This window comes from Aedes aegypti, chromosome 2, assembly GCF_002204515.2.
Source record: "Aedes aegypti strain LVP_AGWG chromosome 2, AaegL5.0 Primary Assembly, whole genome shotgun sequence".
Lineage (NCBI taxonomy): Eukaryota > Metazoa > Arthropoda > Insecta > Diptera > Culicidae > Aedes > Aedes aegypti.
In genome coordinates, this window is record NC_035108.1 from 6,197,100 (window position 1) to 6,210,594 (window position 13,495).

General features: G+C 37.4%; 1 protein-coding gene and 1 long non-coding RNA gene across 4 annotated transcripts in view; one reads left to right on the plus strand and one right to left on the minus strand.

Annotated features, from left to right (window-relative positions):
• Positions 1-2,928: 2,928 nt before the first annotated feature.
• Positions 2,929-3,398, minus strand: LOC110676340. 2 transcript variants are annotated; one of them, XR_002500285.1, is made up of 2 exons: positions 3,306-3,398; positions 2,929-3,236 (listed from the first exon to the last, which is right to left on the minus strand). It is a non-coding gene; the product is annotated as an uncharacterized LOC110676340 (long non-coding RNA). The 2 variants fall into 2 exon arrangements; XR_002500284.1 differs by having other exon boundaries at positions 2,929-3,243.
• A 2,666-nt stretch (positions 3,399-6,064) lies between these two features.
• Positions 6,065-13,495, plus strand: part of LOC23687882 (hippocampus abundant transcript 1 protein) — a 109,736-nt gene continuing 102,305 nt past the window's right edge. The window contains exons 1-2 of one of the 2 annotated variants that reach the window (XM_021839813.1): positions 6,065-6,270; positions 6,490-6,945. In XM_021839813.1, coding sequence (XP_021695505.1) covers positions 6,865-6,945 — 81 coding nt within the window. In that variant the 5' untranslated portion in view covers positions 6,065-6,270; positions 6,490-6,864. Of the gene's footprint in view, positions 6,946-13,495 lie in introns of both variants that reach the window. The other variant, XM_021839812.1, reaches the window with a different exon arrangement.

Below are 13,495 nucleotides of genomic sequence, written 5' to 3' on the forward strand. Positions count from 1 at the left end.
CTGTATGGTATATGAGATTTTTGCAATATAATGTATGGGTGGTTAAGTATCGTAACAATACAAATATAGATATTTTCTTATACAAACATTTTAAAAATACAATACGATATAATGTTCATGTATTGTCTTGATTAGCAATTCGTGTATTGTTGTACAATACAAAAACAATAGACCATTTCCGTGAAAATTTTTTATTGGCTTTTATGATTTCTGTCAATTTATTGAACAAACTTTCCTAAGGAACCAATATGTTTTGAAGCCTTTAACTATTAGAAAACAATGAAAAACTTGCGGCACGTTAGTTCACCCCTCGGTCCCCTACAATTTGTTTCGCCTCGAAAAAATGCAGACCCCTTTTTCCCCTATGGTTTTGCCACCACGTTGTGGTGAATTTATGATCAGCTGGCATGACCAGATGATTTTTATTTATGTTTTCATTCATCATAATGGGCTCCGCTGCGGTTTTGCTACCTCCTTCCTTCACGGTTCCTGAAATCTCCGTTAACACCGTGGAAACCACCTTCATCGCTTCGGTCGGTTATGACCGCACACGGCGAACACTACACGGTTCTGCAACGCAAGGATTTTAGTCAACCAACAGATACCTGATCTCTCTGTTTTGTGCTGACGAGGTTTGAATAAGCCGGAAGATTCACGACATGAGGCAGCAACAGCTGCTCAAAATTTCCTTGCGCGGCTGTTGCTGCCTCAAGGCGGGAATCTTCCGGATCAATAGCCGACAGATAGATTAAGGCATTTGTCGGCATGACTAGTAAAAAATAGTCTCTAATAGAACTAGCGATGCTGTAACTGTTGGGTGGATGCGAGATTTGTTGTAAGGGGGTGGTTTTGAATTTTGAATCTGTGGGGGAAAATATGTATATTTTCCTATAGGAAGACCTGAATCGGGTTGGGGTTGAAACTGATTCAGAACGGGTTGCGCCAGTTCCAACCTGGTTCAAAAACGTTTGTTTGAGTAATTTGAAGTTAGTTTCGTTGGCGCTCCTGTTTGGGGCGCACTGACTGGGATCACGGTCTGTTTGCGCGCGCACCTGATTTGACGTTTCCAAATGTAAACAAGTATCCCGAAGCATGGGTGGAATCGAAAATCTGTTGAAAACTCACCACGCTGATACCCATAGGGTTGAACCAACTGTGCCGCATCTCGAATTATTTTTAAAAATGTGGTGAGTATCTATGTTTTCAAAAATTCATAAGAAAATTAGGAGTCCATATAAACAAAATCGGAAAGCGTTGATATTCATTAAAAATGATTGTCTTTCGAAGAAAAATACAAAAACTGGGGGTTAGATCTAACGGAAATGGTCTATTCAACGAACTGTATGATGGTTGCATTCGTCGTTACAGCTAATGTCAAGTGACTTCTAAAAAACTACTTATTTTAACTTTTTGAATATTTTTCACCCACCATTTCTTGCTTTCTGAACTTGTTTTGTTTATTTCTTTCAGCAAAGCTACATAAAAAAAGCAACAGTTGTTTTACGCGAAAATAGGAATTTGACCAAAATTGTAAGGTATAAAACCAATTAAAAACAATACAATGTTCTGTTACAATATATTATATTGTTTTTGAATTGTATATCCAAACAAGAATAATATTGCTTCGACATTCAATTACAATACGCTGTATTGTATCCAATACGTTATATTGTACATTAATGGTTTATTCCATTCACTGAATGATACGTTTTTATCCGGGGATCTATTGGACCATTGAACACTGTGAGATGGAGATTTTGCAATAACGTCGAGCGTTATATGTTGCACTCGTTGCAATGGTTGCAATCATAGCAAAGAAAATAAAAAATACTCGCCTCTGTTCCTTGATCAGAATGAGATTGGGTCAGCGCATGCTACAAGTGTTGACACATAGTGATCGGCGCAAACAGTGGGTGGTGTGTGTCTGTCTTGTTTTCGTTCATGGCGTGTTATCTTCCACGGACGGTAAATGTCATGCGTGTTGTATGAATGCAGGCGGATAAATGGGATGAAATTATGGTTCGTGTGTCGATGATCGTTAAATTTTCCAAAGCCTGCAAAACTATAAATTTCAACCAGAGTTGCTCGCTGTCACTAACAACGCTTAAAATTTGCTGATTTGTACAGGCCGACTGCGATACAATTCGGATCAATCTACCCGGATAACTATCAACAATATTATTACTGTTTCCCGTAGTGTGCACAACCATTTGCGACTGTTTCAGAATCGTTTCAAATAACATCGTACGTAACAATAAGCCAACCCTACGGGAAACGATTTTAACCGTTCGGGAAATTGTTATTGGGCAAATAACAATGTGGGGAATGGGCGGTTAAGTTATGTAACCATAAAAAATCGTCGATTTTCCAGAACAAAATTTTTCGTTTACAGTTTGCCAATTAGTCGACAAATTGTACATTTTTCGTCAAATTTCCTATAAGGCAAACAGTTTGGATTTAGTTAAAACAATAAAGATCATGAAAAACGAATAATGTATATGAAATTATTGGTTTATGATACTGTACAGTATTTTAACCCTATGCTGTTTTGCTCTGTTGTATTTATACTATATGTGAAGAAATTGCGAGTGCATTTATGAGAACCAATGAAACAAGTAGTGCGTGTGTTCTAATTGTACTTCTATTGAATCATGTACAGTTCATTAAAGTAAATACTATGCACTTTGAAAATTAACAGTAACTGTTCGTTTCAAGTAAAATTAGAAAGTTGCACTACTTGTTTATTTCTTTCTTTTTAAAGTAAAAATAACTTGTCAACTAGTTTTGGAATTAGTGTTCTTTTTTTCATAATCTTAAGATAAATTTGTCTACTTACATGAGTTAGAATTTTTTGCCTTATGTTATAAATTGCTTCGATGACTTATCATAAAAAGTGTAGAATTTCGTTGAATCGTTTTGATGCCTTGACCACTTTTATTTGTCCTCTGATGTTGAAGAAGCGCCTATCCGCCGATCCGGAAATCATTCAGTCTAGCTGGTATGCAGCAGCAAATCCGGCATAAAATGTAACAGGAACATCGAGAGCCCGATCATCCTTCCAAACGAAACCAGCTTTCCGCGATATTTGTTGCTGGGAGGGGCTGCGAGAGCAGATTCAGCTAGTATTGTCGGTTTCCATTTCCAGTCCCGGACGAGGTCCCGGATACCTTCTTAAGTCAGGTCGAATGCGTTGCTTGGTGGAGGCTGATCGCTTTGATGGAGGCCGCATCATGCTCCTTTGGTCTGATTAAGTAAAAGAAATGAGTCAAATTGATCGGATTGAAGTTCCACAAGATTATACTCACCAAGTGCCCCGAATCTGGTAACAGCTCAGGCCGGAAATTTCATCACAAAAGGTTTTTTTTTAACGATTTGAATTTATTTTGCACCCTGCGGTATTTTTTTTTTTGAAAGCATACTGAGCAATAAACAAACACGCTAAAAAAAATAACACGTTAGATGTGTGCACAGCGATTGAACACTTGTTCGTTTTGCACATATGTTGACCTCGATTTCGCATATAAAATTTTAGCAGTATGATTTTTAGTTCATATTTTTCATGTTAATGACTATAGTCAAGATGATTAAATATATAACAACACTAAAGATTTCCCCATCGAGTTTTAAAATTTACCAACCTCCGTACCTTCTGTGTAACTTTTCAAGCGTGTACACAAAAAATCGCTTACAAGTACCAACAACATATAACTATTTCTCAAACTGTTCAACATGGGTTGAACAGTAAAACGCACATGTGTTGGTATGCAAACACGTGCACAGCAGCACAAACAATTTCGCAAAAGGTGAGTCTACATTGCAACTGTTTCTCGAGCGTTTTAAATATTATACTGTTGAACCTAATCTGGATGGTATAATAAATTGTCACTATTTGATATAGATGACTGAAAACGTAGTTTATGGTCAAGAGCTTTTGATTTCATATTATCCAACATAAATACAACCGCTTGTGATACATTAACCATTACAGCTAAAAGAAGCTTATTGTTTGCAATGTACGACAAACTGTGTTTTTCTATGCGGGTATTTAACATCACCATCATGCTGTCTACTCCATCACAAGTGCATTGATGGCGATAGACTATGGATATCACTGATGGGTTAAGTTTAGCCTTAACTTAAGCAGTTAAAATGGCAATTTATCGGTACGATATTTTTAACAGTGTTGCAGATAGATTGAAACTATTTGTTGGTCACTGAAAAACAGTAATAGCATGTATAATTATCACGTGATCACTCATTCCGTAGTGATTATGATCTAGAGTGCGATGTCGCATCACTGTTGTTGGTTTTCAAATCAAAGTGATATTGATAGCTCGCAAATGATAGTGATAGTTTTAGACCATCAGCCATCAGCTGATATGATGGATATAAAGCACTGCATATGACGAGCCTAACCTCACTTATTTGACAGCTTACGTTTCGGACTTAGTCGTTTTTTCCATCATTTTTTCAACTTCGCATTTCTATCACCAGCATGCTGATGGTGACGATATTCCACGGTAGGAAGATGGAATAATACGATCCGTGGGTATCTGCAGTGGATTTGACCTCTCCTCGCAGCAAACTTTCACGAAATTAAGAATGATTCGAAAAAAGTACTAAGTCCAAACTGTAAACAACAGGATCAGTACCTGTCAAAATTGATGCGTGACGTCACAGTGTAGTGGAGTATTAAGCAACTCTGATTTCAACCCGATTGTGGCGAATTTTCATAAGTGGTTCCTATGTGTTTCGATAGTCCATTTGCCTGAACGTACTACAAGCGATGCTTATAAAATGGATCTAGTATGTGCTAATAGAAACATAGTTCTACATATATAAATATGCTCTAATGGAAGCATATTTTTATTTCTTCTTCTTCTTTCTGGTATTACGTCCCAACTGGGGCAAAGCCTGCTTCTCAGATTAGTGTTCCTATAAGCACTTCCACAGTTATTAACTGAGAGCTTTCTTTGCCGCTTAACCATTTTTGTATGTGTGGCAGGTACGAAGATACTCTATGCCCTACGAATCGAGAAAATTTCATTTACAAGATCCTCGACCAGCGGGATTTGAACCCACGACCCTCAGCATGGTCATGCTGAATAGCTGCGCGTCTACCGCTACGCGTAGCGTACGATAGCTACTATAGCCGCGGCTATCTGGGCCCCTCTATATTTCTCGAAAACTTATTCATTAAGACTCAAGTGAAAAAAGTATACAAACTTACTTTATCGATTCTATGTGTTTCACAGACGAAATTCTACTCGTTTTTCTCTGAGCCAGCTCGTTTTTTCACTTTTAGATCGTTTAATTTCCGGATTTACAAAACGACGAAAGTAAGATTTTCAACTTCCGCAACCTAACCACTACTTTCGCCGCCCCGCTGTATGGAGAGACAAAGTGACTTAACCACGAATCAAAGCAAAACACTACTTGAGTCGATTTTACACTGATAGAAAAACGTCGCAAGTAACTCAATGAAACGGCTTATCATTTTGTCATAAAATTTTTGTGAGAAATCATAGGAACTCCCTAGTTTTTGAACGCGAGCTGTTTGTATGCAAAATTTAAGCAATGTACACGGTGAAAAAATGTCAAAAAGGTGATTCATTTTAAAACAGTTTTAGAAGACAGGTTGTGATTCTTCTGAATTAATTTTCTCAAAACCGTCTGGAAGTTACTTACGTCGATTTGAAAGAGTAATCGAGATTTTTATTTATTTATATTTAAATTCGAATTGAAATGGTGCTTTTAGTTTACTGTGCTAACCAGGCAATGGACATGCCCTGTATCAACTGCAGCGATTTGCAGTAGACAGGATGTCCCGGGCCCGATCTATCTGACAAGCCAATCGAGCCCTCTGTCACCATAGAAGATGATGTCTCCATCATGTCGATAGCCTGGTGCTAACCATGTTTGACAGAGGCCACTGCGGTCACTCATCTTAGTAGAACTCAGCGGAAATTTGCCTCGGTCGCCTTTGCGCAACAACTACAACCCTGGGAACCCACTGTCAAAGTTTGACAGAATCAAGTTGTTGTTTGTGTGGGTGCTGCAGCAGAGCGCGGATGTTTCCCGTTTCGCAGTTTCAGATCTCGCCTTCGGTTCGTCGATGCTTTGCTAGCAGAAGTGTGCGAGCGAGGTGAGGAAGCATTTTTCTGCTCGTCTCGTTTTTTTTCGGATTGAGAGGAAAAAAGGAAATTTCCACATTCATGTAGGCAAGTTTTCCGCGAGTTTTCGGTATTTTGTGAATTGTGGCGATCCACGGTAAGGTGACGAAGTTTCCGGTTGTTGATTGATAGAAATTGGAAGCGATTTCTGTTCGGTTTTAGGCACGGAAGAATACGAAGGAAATGACCGTGGGAAAAATGTGATGAAATTTCCGTCAGGGCGAAATTTTGAAGTGTCTGTTTTGTTGGAATGTCTGCGGACTGTTTCTGCCGAAGATAAAGTTTTGTGGTTGATTTGATTGGATTTTCCCCATAGTTCAAGATGAGAATTCGTTCGAATAACGGGAAGTGGCCTCCAGCAGCAGTTCCAGAAGTAGCAGAGTGGAAGCTTCTTCATAAATGAAAGTGAATTTGCAGTTGTAATCGATTGCTATCCATTTGTCAAGAGAAAAGCAACGTGAAATCTAACAAATTAGTATCTAAACGTGAAAAAAAGAAACAGGTTGAAATCAGTTCAAGAATTGTAGAGAATTGTGAACTAGGAGAAGTTCTGGAAGAGCAGGAGCGTTGTTTTGGTTCTTCGATAGCCACTTTTGGCCGCTGCTTTTTTTTTTGTTGGGTCGGATCGAGGAACCCTTGCTGTTAATAGCGAGTGAGACCGGATCCAGCTTATTGGAGCCCCAGTACAGGAATGACCAAACGATCCCTGAAGAAGCCGATGATGGTTCTGAGGAGCAAGAAGCCAGCAATCATCAAGGATGGCGTAATAACCGTAAGTAGTGATCGATAGATTCTTTGTGTGGCCACATACCTTCCCATTATACGTGTCCACGCAGAAACGAAAGAAGAGAGCATCGTCAGCAGGTGTGTTATTCATGGTACCTATTCTACATTGTTGTTTGCCTATGGCATAAGAACGCAAGAACAGTCGGACTGCAGCTCGACATCCGATTGTGGGGTTTTTCTACGTGCCCACCTATGCATGGAATGAAATGCGTCACTGTGTGAAGCTCTACGGGCCCTCTTCATTGTTGGTGACGAGCCACAGACTCGATATCTGTGAACTTGTGCAATAACTGTGGGCTGAAGTCTTATTTTATCTTGACGAGCGGGTTTCAGGTTGAACTAATATTGGTTTAATTCTCATTAAATTAGTTTAATTCTCACAGAATGCGAGTAAATGTGAGACCTTAACATATCCTTACAAGACAAAGCGGAGTTTCGTAACATTTTTTAATTAAAGTTCAACATGTCCTACGCACCAAAAACCTTGGGTAGGACAGTCATAGACTTGTTCACAGACACAGACGACTTTCAACTTTAAAGTTTAAAGCACTCTTCTGCTAATATCTTTTGAGAGTGATGTTTGATCCTTTGCCCGTGTCGCTTGCTACTGCGGGGGCGGGGTATGCGGCTATTTGACATGTTCAGATACAGAAGGCCGGAATTCTCAGTATGCGATCCCAGAGAACCAACCCAAATTAAATGTTGATTTCCATCGGAAATCTATCGGAAGCTAAATAAGAGTATTTAGGACTCGGCCGAACATTATGCTGGAACTCAGGTTTAGTAACAAAGTTCCACTTTTTGTTTTAAATTCCTATTTTACTCAAATGGTCCTTGTGAAAATCCTTAAACGATGTCAAGAATAATCTTGAAAGTATTGTAATGAAAATCCTGAAGGATGCTGATGATCCTGGATGGATTCTGATAAAAATCCTTGGAGGCTTCTAATAAAATCCCTCGAAGGTTTCTTATAAGTTTCCTGAAACATTTCTGATCAAATCCCTTGAATATAATCATTGGGTTTATTCACAAATTTCATAACGCCGAAAATAGCACCCCCTCGTAATGCTTTTTGTACGAATATTCTAAGTATATTGTATAAACTGTAACTTTTAAAGGTAGCCACCTACCCCTTTCAGCGTTATGGAGACAATACTGGAAAGTTTTAAATGAAAATCCTTGTAGGATTCTGATCAGAACCCTGGAAATATTCTAGAGAATCCTGCAAGAATCTCTCAAAATCCAGTTTCAATATTGGTGTAGAGTAGGTGGTAAAACAGATAGTGATATATTAAAACAGTGACTACCAATCAACACAACCGTATAAATGATACGGCAACCAGGAAGAGAACTCCATAAAAGCGACAATCGATCGTAAAGCTTTGAGCGTGTTACAAGACACGGTACACATTTATGTCCCTAAAGAAGGCCAAATAAATAGAAAGGCCGAAACGTTGGACTTTAAAGAAACGTAGCATTTTGATTTCTCCGAAGGATTGAAAAGCCGTTAATTCAAAAAGTTAAACAACGATCGTATTCTAATTCATCCTGGAAGAATTGTTATGAAAATCCTGAATTCAGATGAGATCTTTGCAATTTTTCTGATGAGTGACCTAAAAGGTTGGATAAGAGTCGTGGAAAGATGTAATAATCCTGGAAGGATTATGATGAACATCCAGGAAAAATTCTGATGAAAATCCCAGAAGATTTCTTACGGGAGTCCAAGAAGGATTCTTATCAGAATACTAAAAGGATTTCGGTAAGAATCCCGGAAGGTTTTCGATTGGATTTGAGGGTTCTATTGCGAATCCTGGAAGCATTCTGTTGCGAATATTTAAAGGACTCCGATGAGATTCTTGGATGGAATCGAGCCGATTCTTGTTTCCTGGATGGACTCTGTTGAGAATCCTGGAAGAACTCTGTTAAGAATCCAAGAAGCGTTCTGTGCAGATTCCTGGAAGGATTGTAAAGAAAATCTTAAAATAAGTGTGATCAAAATCCTGGTAGGAGTAGTTAGAAGATATATTTGGAAGGGTGGGACGAGAATCCTGGAATGATTCGATAAGATTCCTGGAATCTTCTCGATTCTGATGAGACCTCGACCTCGATGCTGATGAAATCCAGGAAATATTCTGATGAGAATCATGAGAAGATTCTGATTTGAACTTTGGGACGATTCTGAACAGAATCCTGTGAAGAGATCTGATGCCAATCCTACGAGTATGTGAGAAGCATTCCGAGAGGATTCTAAAGAGAATCCTGTGAGGATTGTGATCAGAGCCCTGAGAGGATTTTGATGAGAATCATGAGAGGATTCAATCATGAGAGAATCCTGAAAATATTTTGATGAGAATCTTTGAATTTTATATCGAATTCAAAGAGATGTTTTAAAGAATTCTAATGAAAAACTTGAGACAAGTGTAATGTGAATTCTGAGAGGAGCTGATGAAATACTTGAGGCAGGGCTGTTAAGTTTCATGACCGACTTGCGACACTGACGAAACGAGTCTTCTCACTGTCATTAGACTTTATTTATATAACTTGATAATTTTTAGTTCATTATCTGGTATGTTTGTTGTTTATAAACAAACATACCAGATAATGAACTAAAAATTATCAAGTTTATGATTCCGTCACAAACCGTAGCGACGGAAAAGTGAAAGAGAACTTGAAAAAAAAATCCCTGTAATTGTCTCGACGTCCGATGACAGTGAGGGAAGCATCTATGTAAAAGTCGCACGACACTCTCTACTTACATTGACGCTTTCCAGCCCTGATCTGAGGCGATTTCAAAGAAAATCCCTGAAATATTCTGATGAGAACCCTGTGATGATTCTTGTGTTAAGTGGATTCTGATGAGATTTCTCAGAAGATTGCGATCAGAATTCTGAAAAGAATCCTGAGTGAATTTTGAATTTCTATGATAATCCTGAGAAAATTCTGTAAAGAATTGTGAGATAATCTTGATGAGAACCCTACAAGCATCCTGCGATGATGCTGATGAGAATTTTTCGAAAAGTTTGATTAGAATTGATTAGACTCATAAATAGATTCTGATAAGAATCCTGCGAAACAAAGTGAATCCATCGAGGTATTCAATGGAATCATGAGAGGATAGTGATGAGAATAGTGTGAGGATTCTAAGAGATCTCTGGGATTATTCATTAGAAATTTTATAGGATTCTCATCCTTATTTCTTCTTCTTCTTGACATTCACGTCCCCACTGGGACAGAGCCGGCTACTCAGCTTTGTGTTCTTATGAGCACTTCCACAGTCAATCACCCCTCTACCGGCAGCTTCCTTTTTTACCGCTGAAAAAATATTCAAATCGCGATAAATTTTTTGTTTCTCGATATTTTTGCACAATTGTCCTGCAAAAGTCCTCAAAAAACTCTTCTAGATTAAGGATATGTGTCGATATTGATGATTGGTCATCTGGATCTGGAGATTTTCCAAAATTCCTTGGGGGACCGACGCGTAGCCATAAACCACGTGAATATCTCAGACTACAGAATTTTTATCGTGCTCGGATATTTACTCCACAGAATTCACTCCCTTAATGCGAGAATGTTGTAAAAAAATGAAGCAATTTGGTGCAGCCGTCTTTGAGTAATGAACATTTATGTTTCTGGTACCACGCTGGACAAATAAAGATCTTGAAAACTCGAAAAAACCTAATATCGTAATTTTCAGATTTTTCCAAGAATTTCTACTTGCATTATTTTTTCAGAGTAGCTCCTGGCATTGTATAGTACATATTTTATTTTTTTGATAAATTGTCCACAAACAAAATGGCCGCCAAACACATTTTATATGGAGAAAGTCGGTCCCCCATTGAACATTGGAATATCTTCAAAACTAGATCACCAATGATTAATATCGGCATGAATTTTTAAACTAGAAAAGTTTTTTGAGATCTTGTGAAAAAATGGTGCAAAAATATCGAGAAACAAAAGAGTAATCGCGATTTGAATATTTTTTTAGCGGTAAAAAATGAAGCTGCCGGTAGAGGAGTTAACTGAGAGCTTTCTTTGCCAAAGTTGCCATTTTCGCATTCGTATATCGTGTGGCAGGTACGATGATATTCTATGCCCAGGGAAGTCAAGGAAATTTCCATTACGAAAAGATCCTGGACCGACCGGGAATTGAACCCAGACACCTTCAGCATGGTTTTGCTTTGTTGCCGCGGACTCTAACCACTCGGCTAAGGAAGGCCCCTATCCTTCCATCTAGGATTTTCAATTGAATCAAAATTTCAAAAATAATTGGATTTTTTTACTAAACCTGAGTTTTAGTACAATGATCGAATATATCCAAACTACTCACAAGGAACAGACCTTAAGATTGCCAAATTGGTAAAGGCAAGTAAAGTTCCAGTTGGGTGTCGTTCATGTGCGAGTGTAAAGTGTAAGCGTAAACACTCTAAATTTTATTCCAAATTTTTGTGGAATACTCCCAGGAATACTACCAGCGATTTTTCAATGTATGCTTAGAAGAATTTCTTCAGAACTTGGTGCAGTAAATCCTAACGCAATCCGCAAACGTTTATTCCATAGTTAAACAGAACTGCAGTAATTTTCACAAAGATTTTCCCAGGATTTCCTCCAGATGCTTTTCCACGGAATTTTTCACCAATATTTCCTTTTTTACTTTAGAAGATTTCCCACAGATCCTGCAGGTTCTCTTTTTTATTCCAGAGTTTAAAAAAAATCGCTTCGACATTTTTCTAAGAAACCCCATACAATAATTCCTATGTCTATTTTTCATTTAGACAAATTCATCCACTATTATTCTCAGGAATCGCTCCAAACATCATTCAGGCATTGTTCGATGAAATCTATTATACACTTTTCCAAATTTTCCTCGATAAATTTGACCTGGGATTCCTCATTAAGTTCCCCCAGAACTTTCTCACTGCATTTATTCAGCATTTCATCAAAATAGTTTTGCAGCGGTTCAAAGATTTATCTAAAAAAATTATTTAAATTTCTAAATCTCTATGGATTATTCAAAACTTTATTCAAGATTCCACACCAGTTAATACTATAGTAATTATTCCAGGTATTGCTGTGATCATTCATAGATAGTTTTTTTCAGTTCTTTCAAAGATCCTTGTAGAAACTCATCAAGGCATACTTAGAACTCACATAAGTTTCAACAGAGGTTACTCTAGGATTTTCTTTCGAAATTTTTTCTGCACATTTTTAACAGTTTTCTCCAAAACAATCTGAAAAATTTCTTTAAAGTTTCTCTGGAGACATTCCTGTATGAATGACTAGAAAAATGCTTTGAAGACCTCATTGAGTAATTCAAACAAAATTTGGAAGGATTTCTGAAGGTGTTTTGAATTCTTGAAGGTGCCCTCCTAATCGGGAATGCTGGAGAAAGTCATAGGGAAATCAATGGAATATTTTTTGGAGAATTTGATGCATAATTGGAAAATGTATGGAACGATCTTTGAATGGATTCTTTATGGAATCTTCAAAGTAATTTCTGTAAAAAAATCTAGATTGAATTTTTGAAGGCATTCAAATCGATTTTTTTTTTGAAGAATTACTTAGAAAGTTCGTGATCAACAGTAAAACGAGCAGTTACACTTGTAATGTCACAAGGAATTCCACAAGTCTTGGAAATAGTATTTAAAAAATGTCTATTCAACTTAGGAATCTAACTCTCATGTCGTGGTTCCTGTTAGGTTGCTTTTTGTATTCATAATTCATGTAAGTAAGACCTCGTTTTGGTTCGTAATTGTTTCTTTTTTTTTTTTCAAACAAGAGGTCTCTCTAGTTCTCATTTTCAAGACGATAAGTCGCTACCAGCCCAGGGTTTTCCAATATGTCAATAACGCAAAAATACAAAATGTTCTACAGAGAAATATTCTGGGTATGTCGCTGATGTTCATAAATCTTAATTTCATTTTAAACGAAAGGTTTTTTTTTCCTTAAGATCGAATATACTGGGGAATCTCTGACTTTAATGATTAAAAGCATTTTCAGACCAGTTGATAAACATTCTTGTTTTTTGAGGGAATTAATTAAAAATTTGTTTTTTCCTGTGTTGCTTTAAGCAAACAAACGTTAAACGTTTAGAACGAAACAGATAGTTTTTAGAATAGAAATACACTTTCAAATTTATCTCTACATTATTTCTTTTACATAATTTCTTTGAAAATATATTTTTGGTCATCTAAAACTAACTATTCGTCGATCATTTATGTATTTTGGAGGTTTTTTTTTGACCTGGATTTTTTTTTCAAGACCTGGAAAAACCTGGAAATATCAGGGAATTTCATTTCGGTAAACGAGTAGACACCCTGTGGAAGATGCAATCTAAAACTTATGGTAAAAAGTTTCAGTCAGTTTCATAGGAGAACAATAACATGTTAGAATTCAGAAACATTTAAAATACGAATAGCGTTTCTGTTGAAAAGATCTCTCCTGGGATCTATCATGAGTTTTACCAGATCAAGAATTTCTACAGAAACCAGCCATGGCCCATGTCTAACACATAATTTCGAAGGCATTCCTAGAAGATT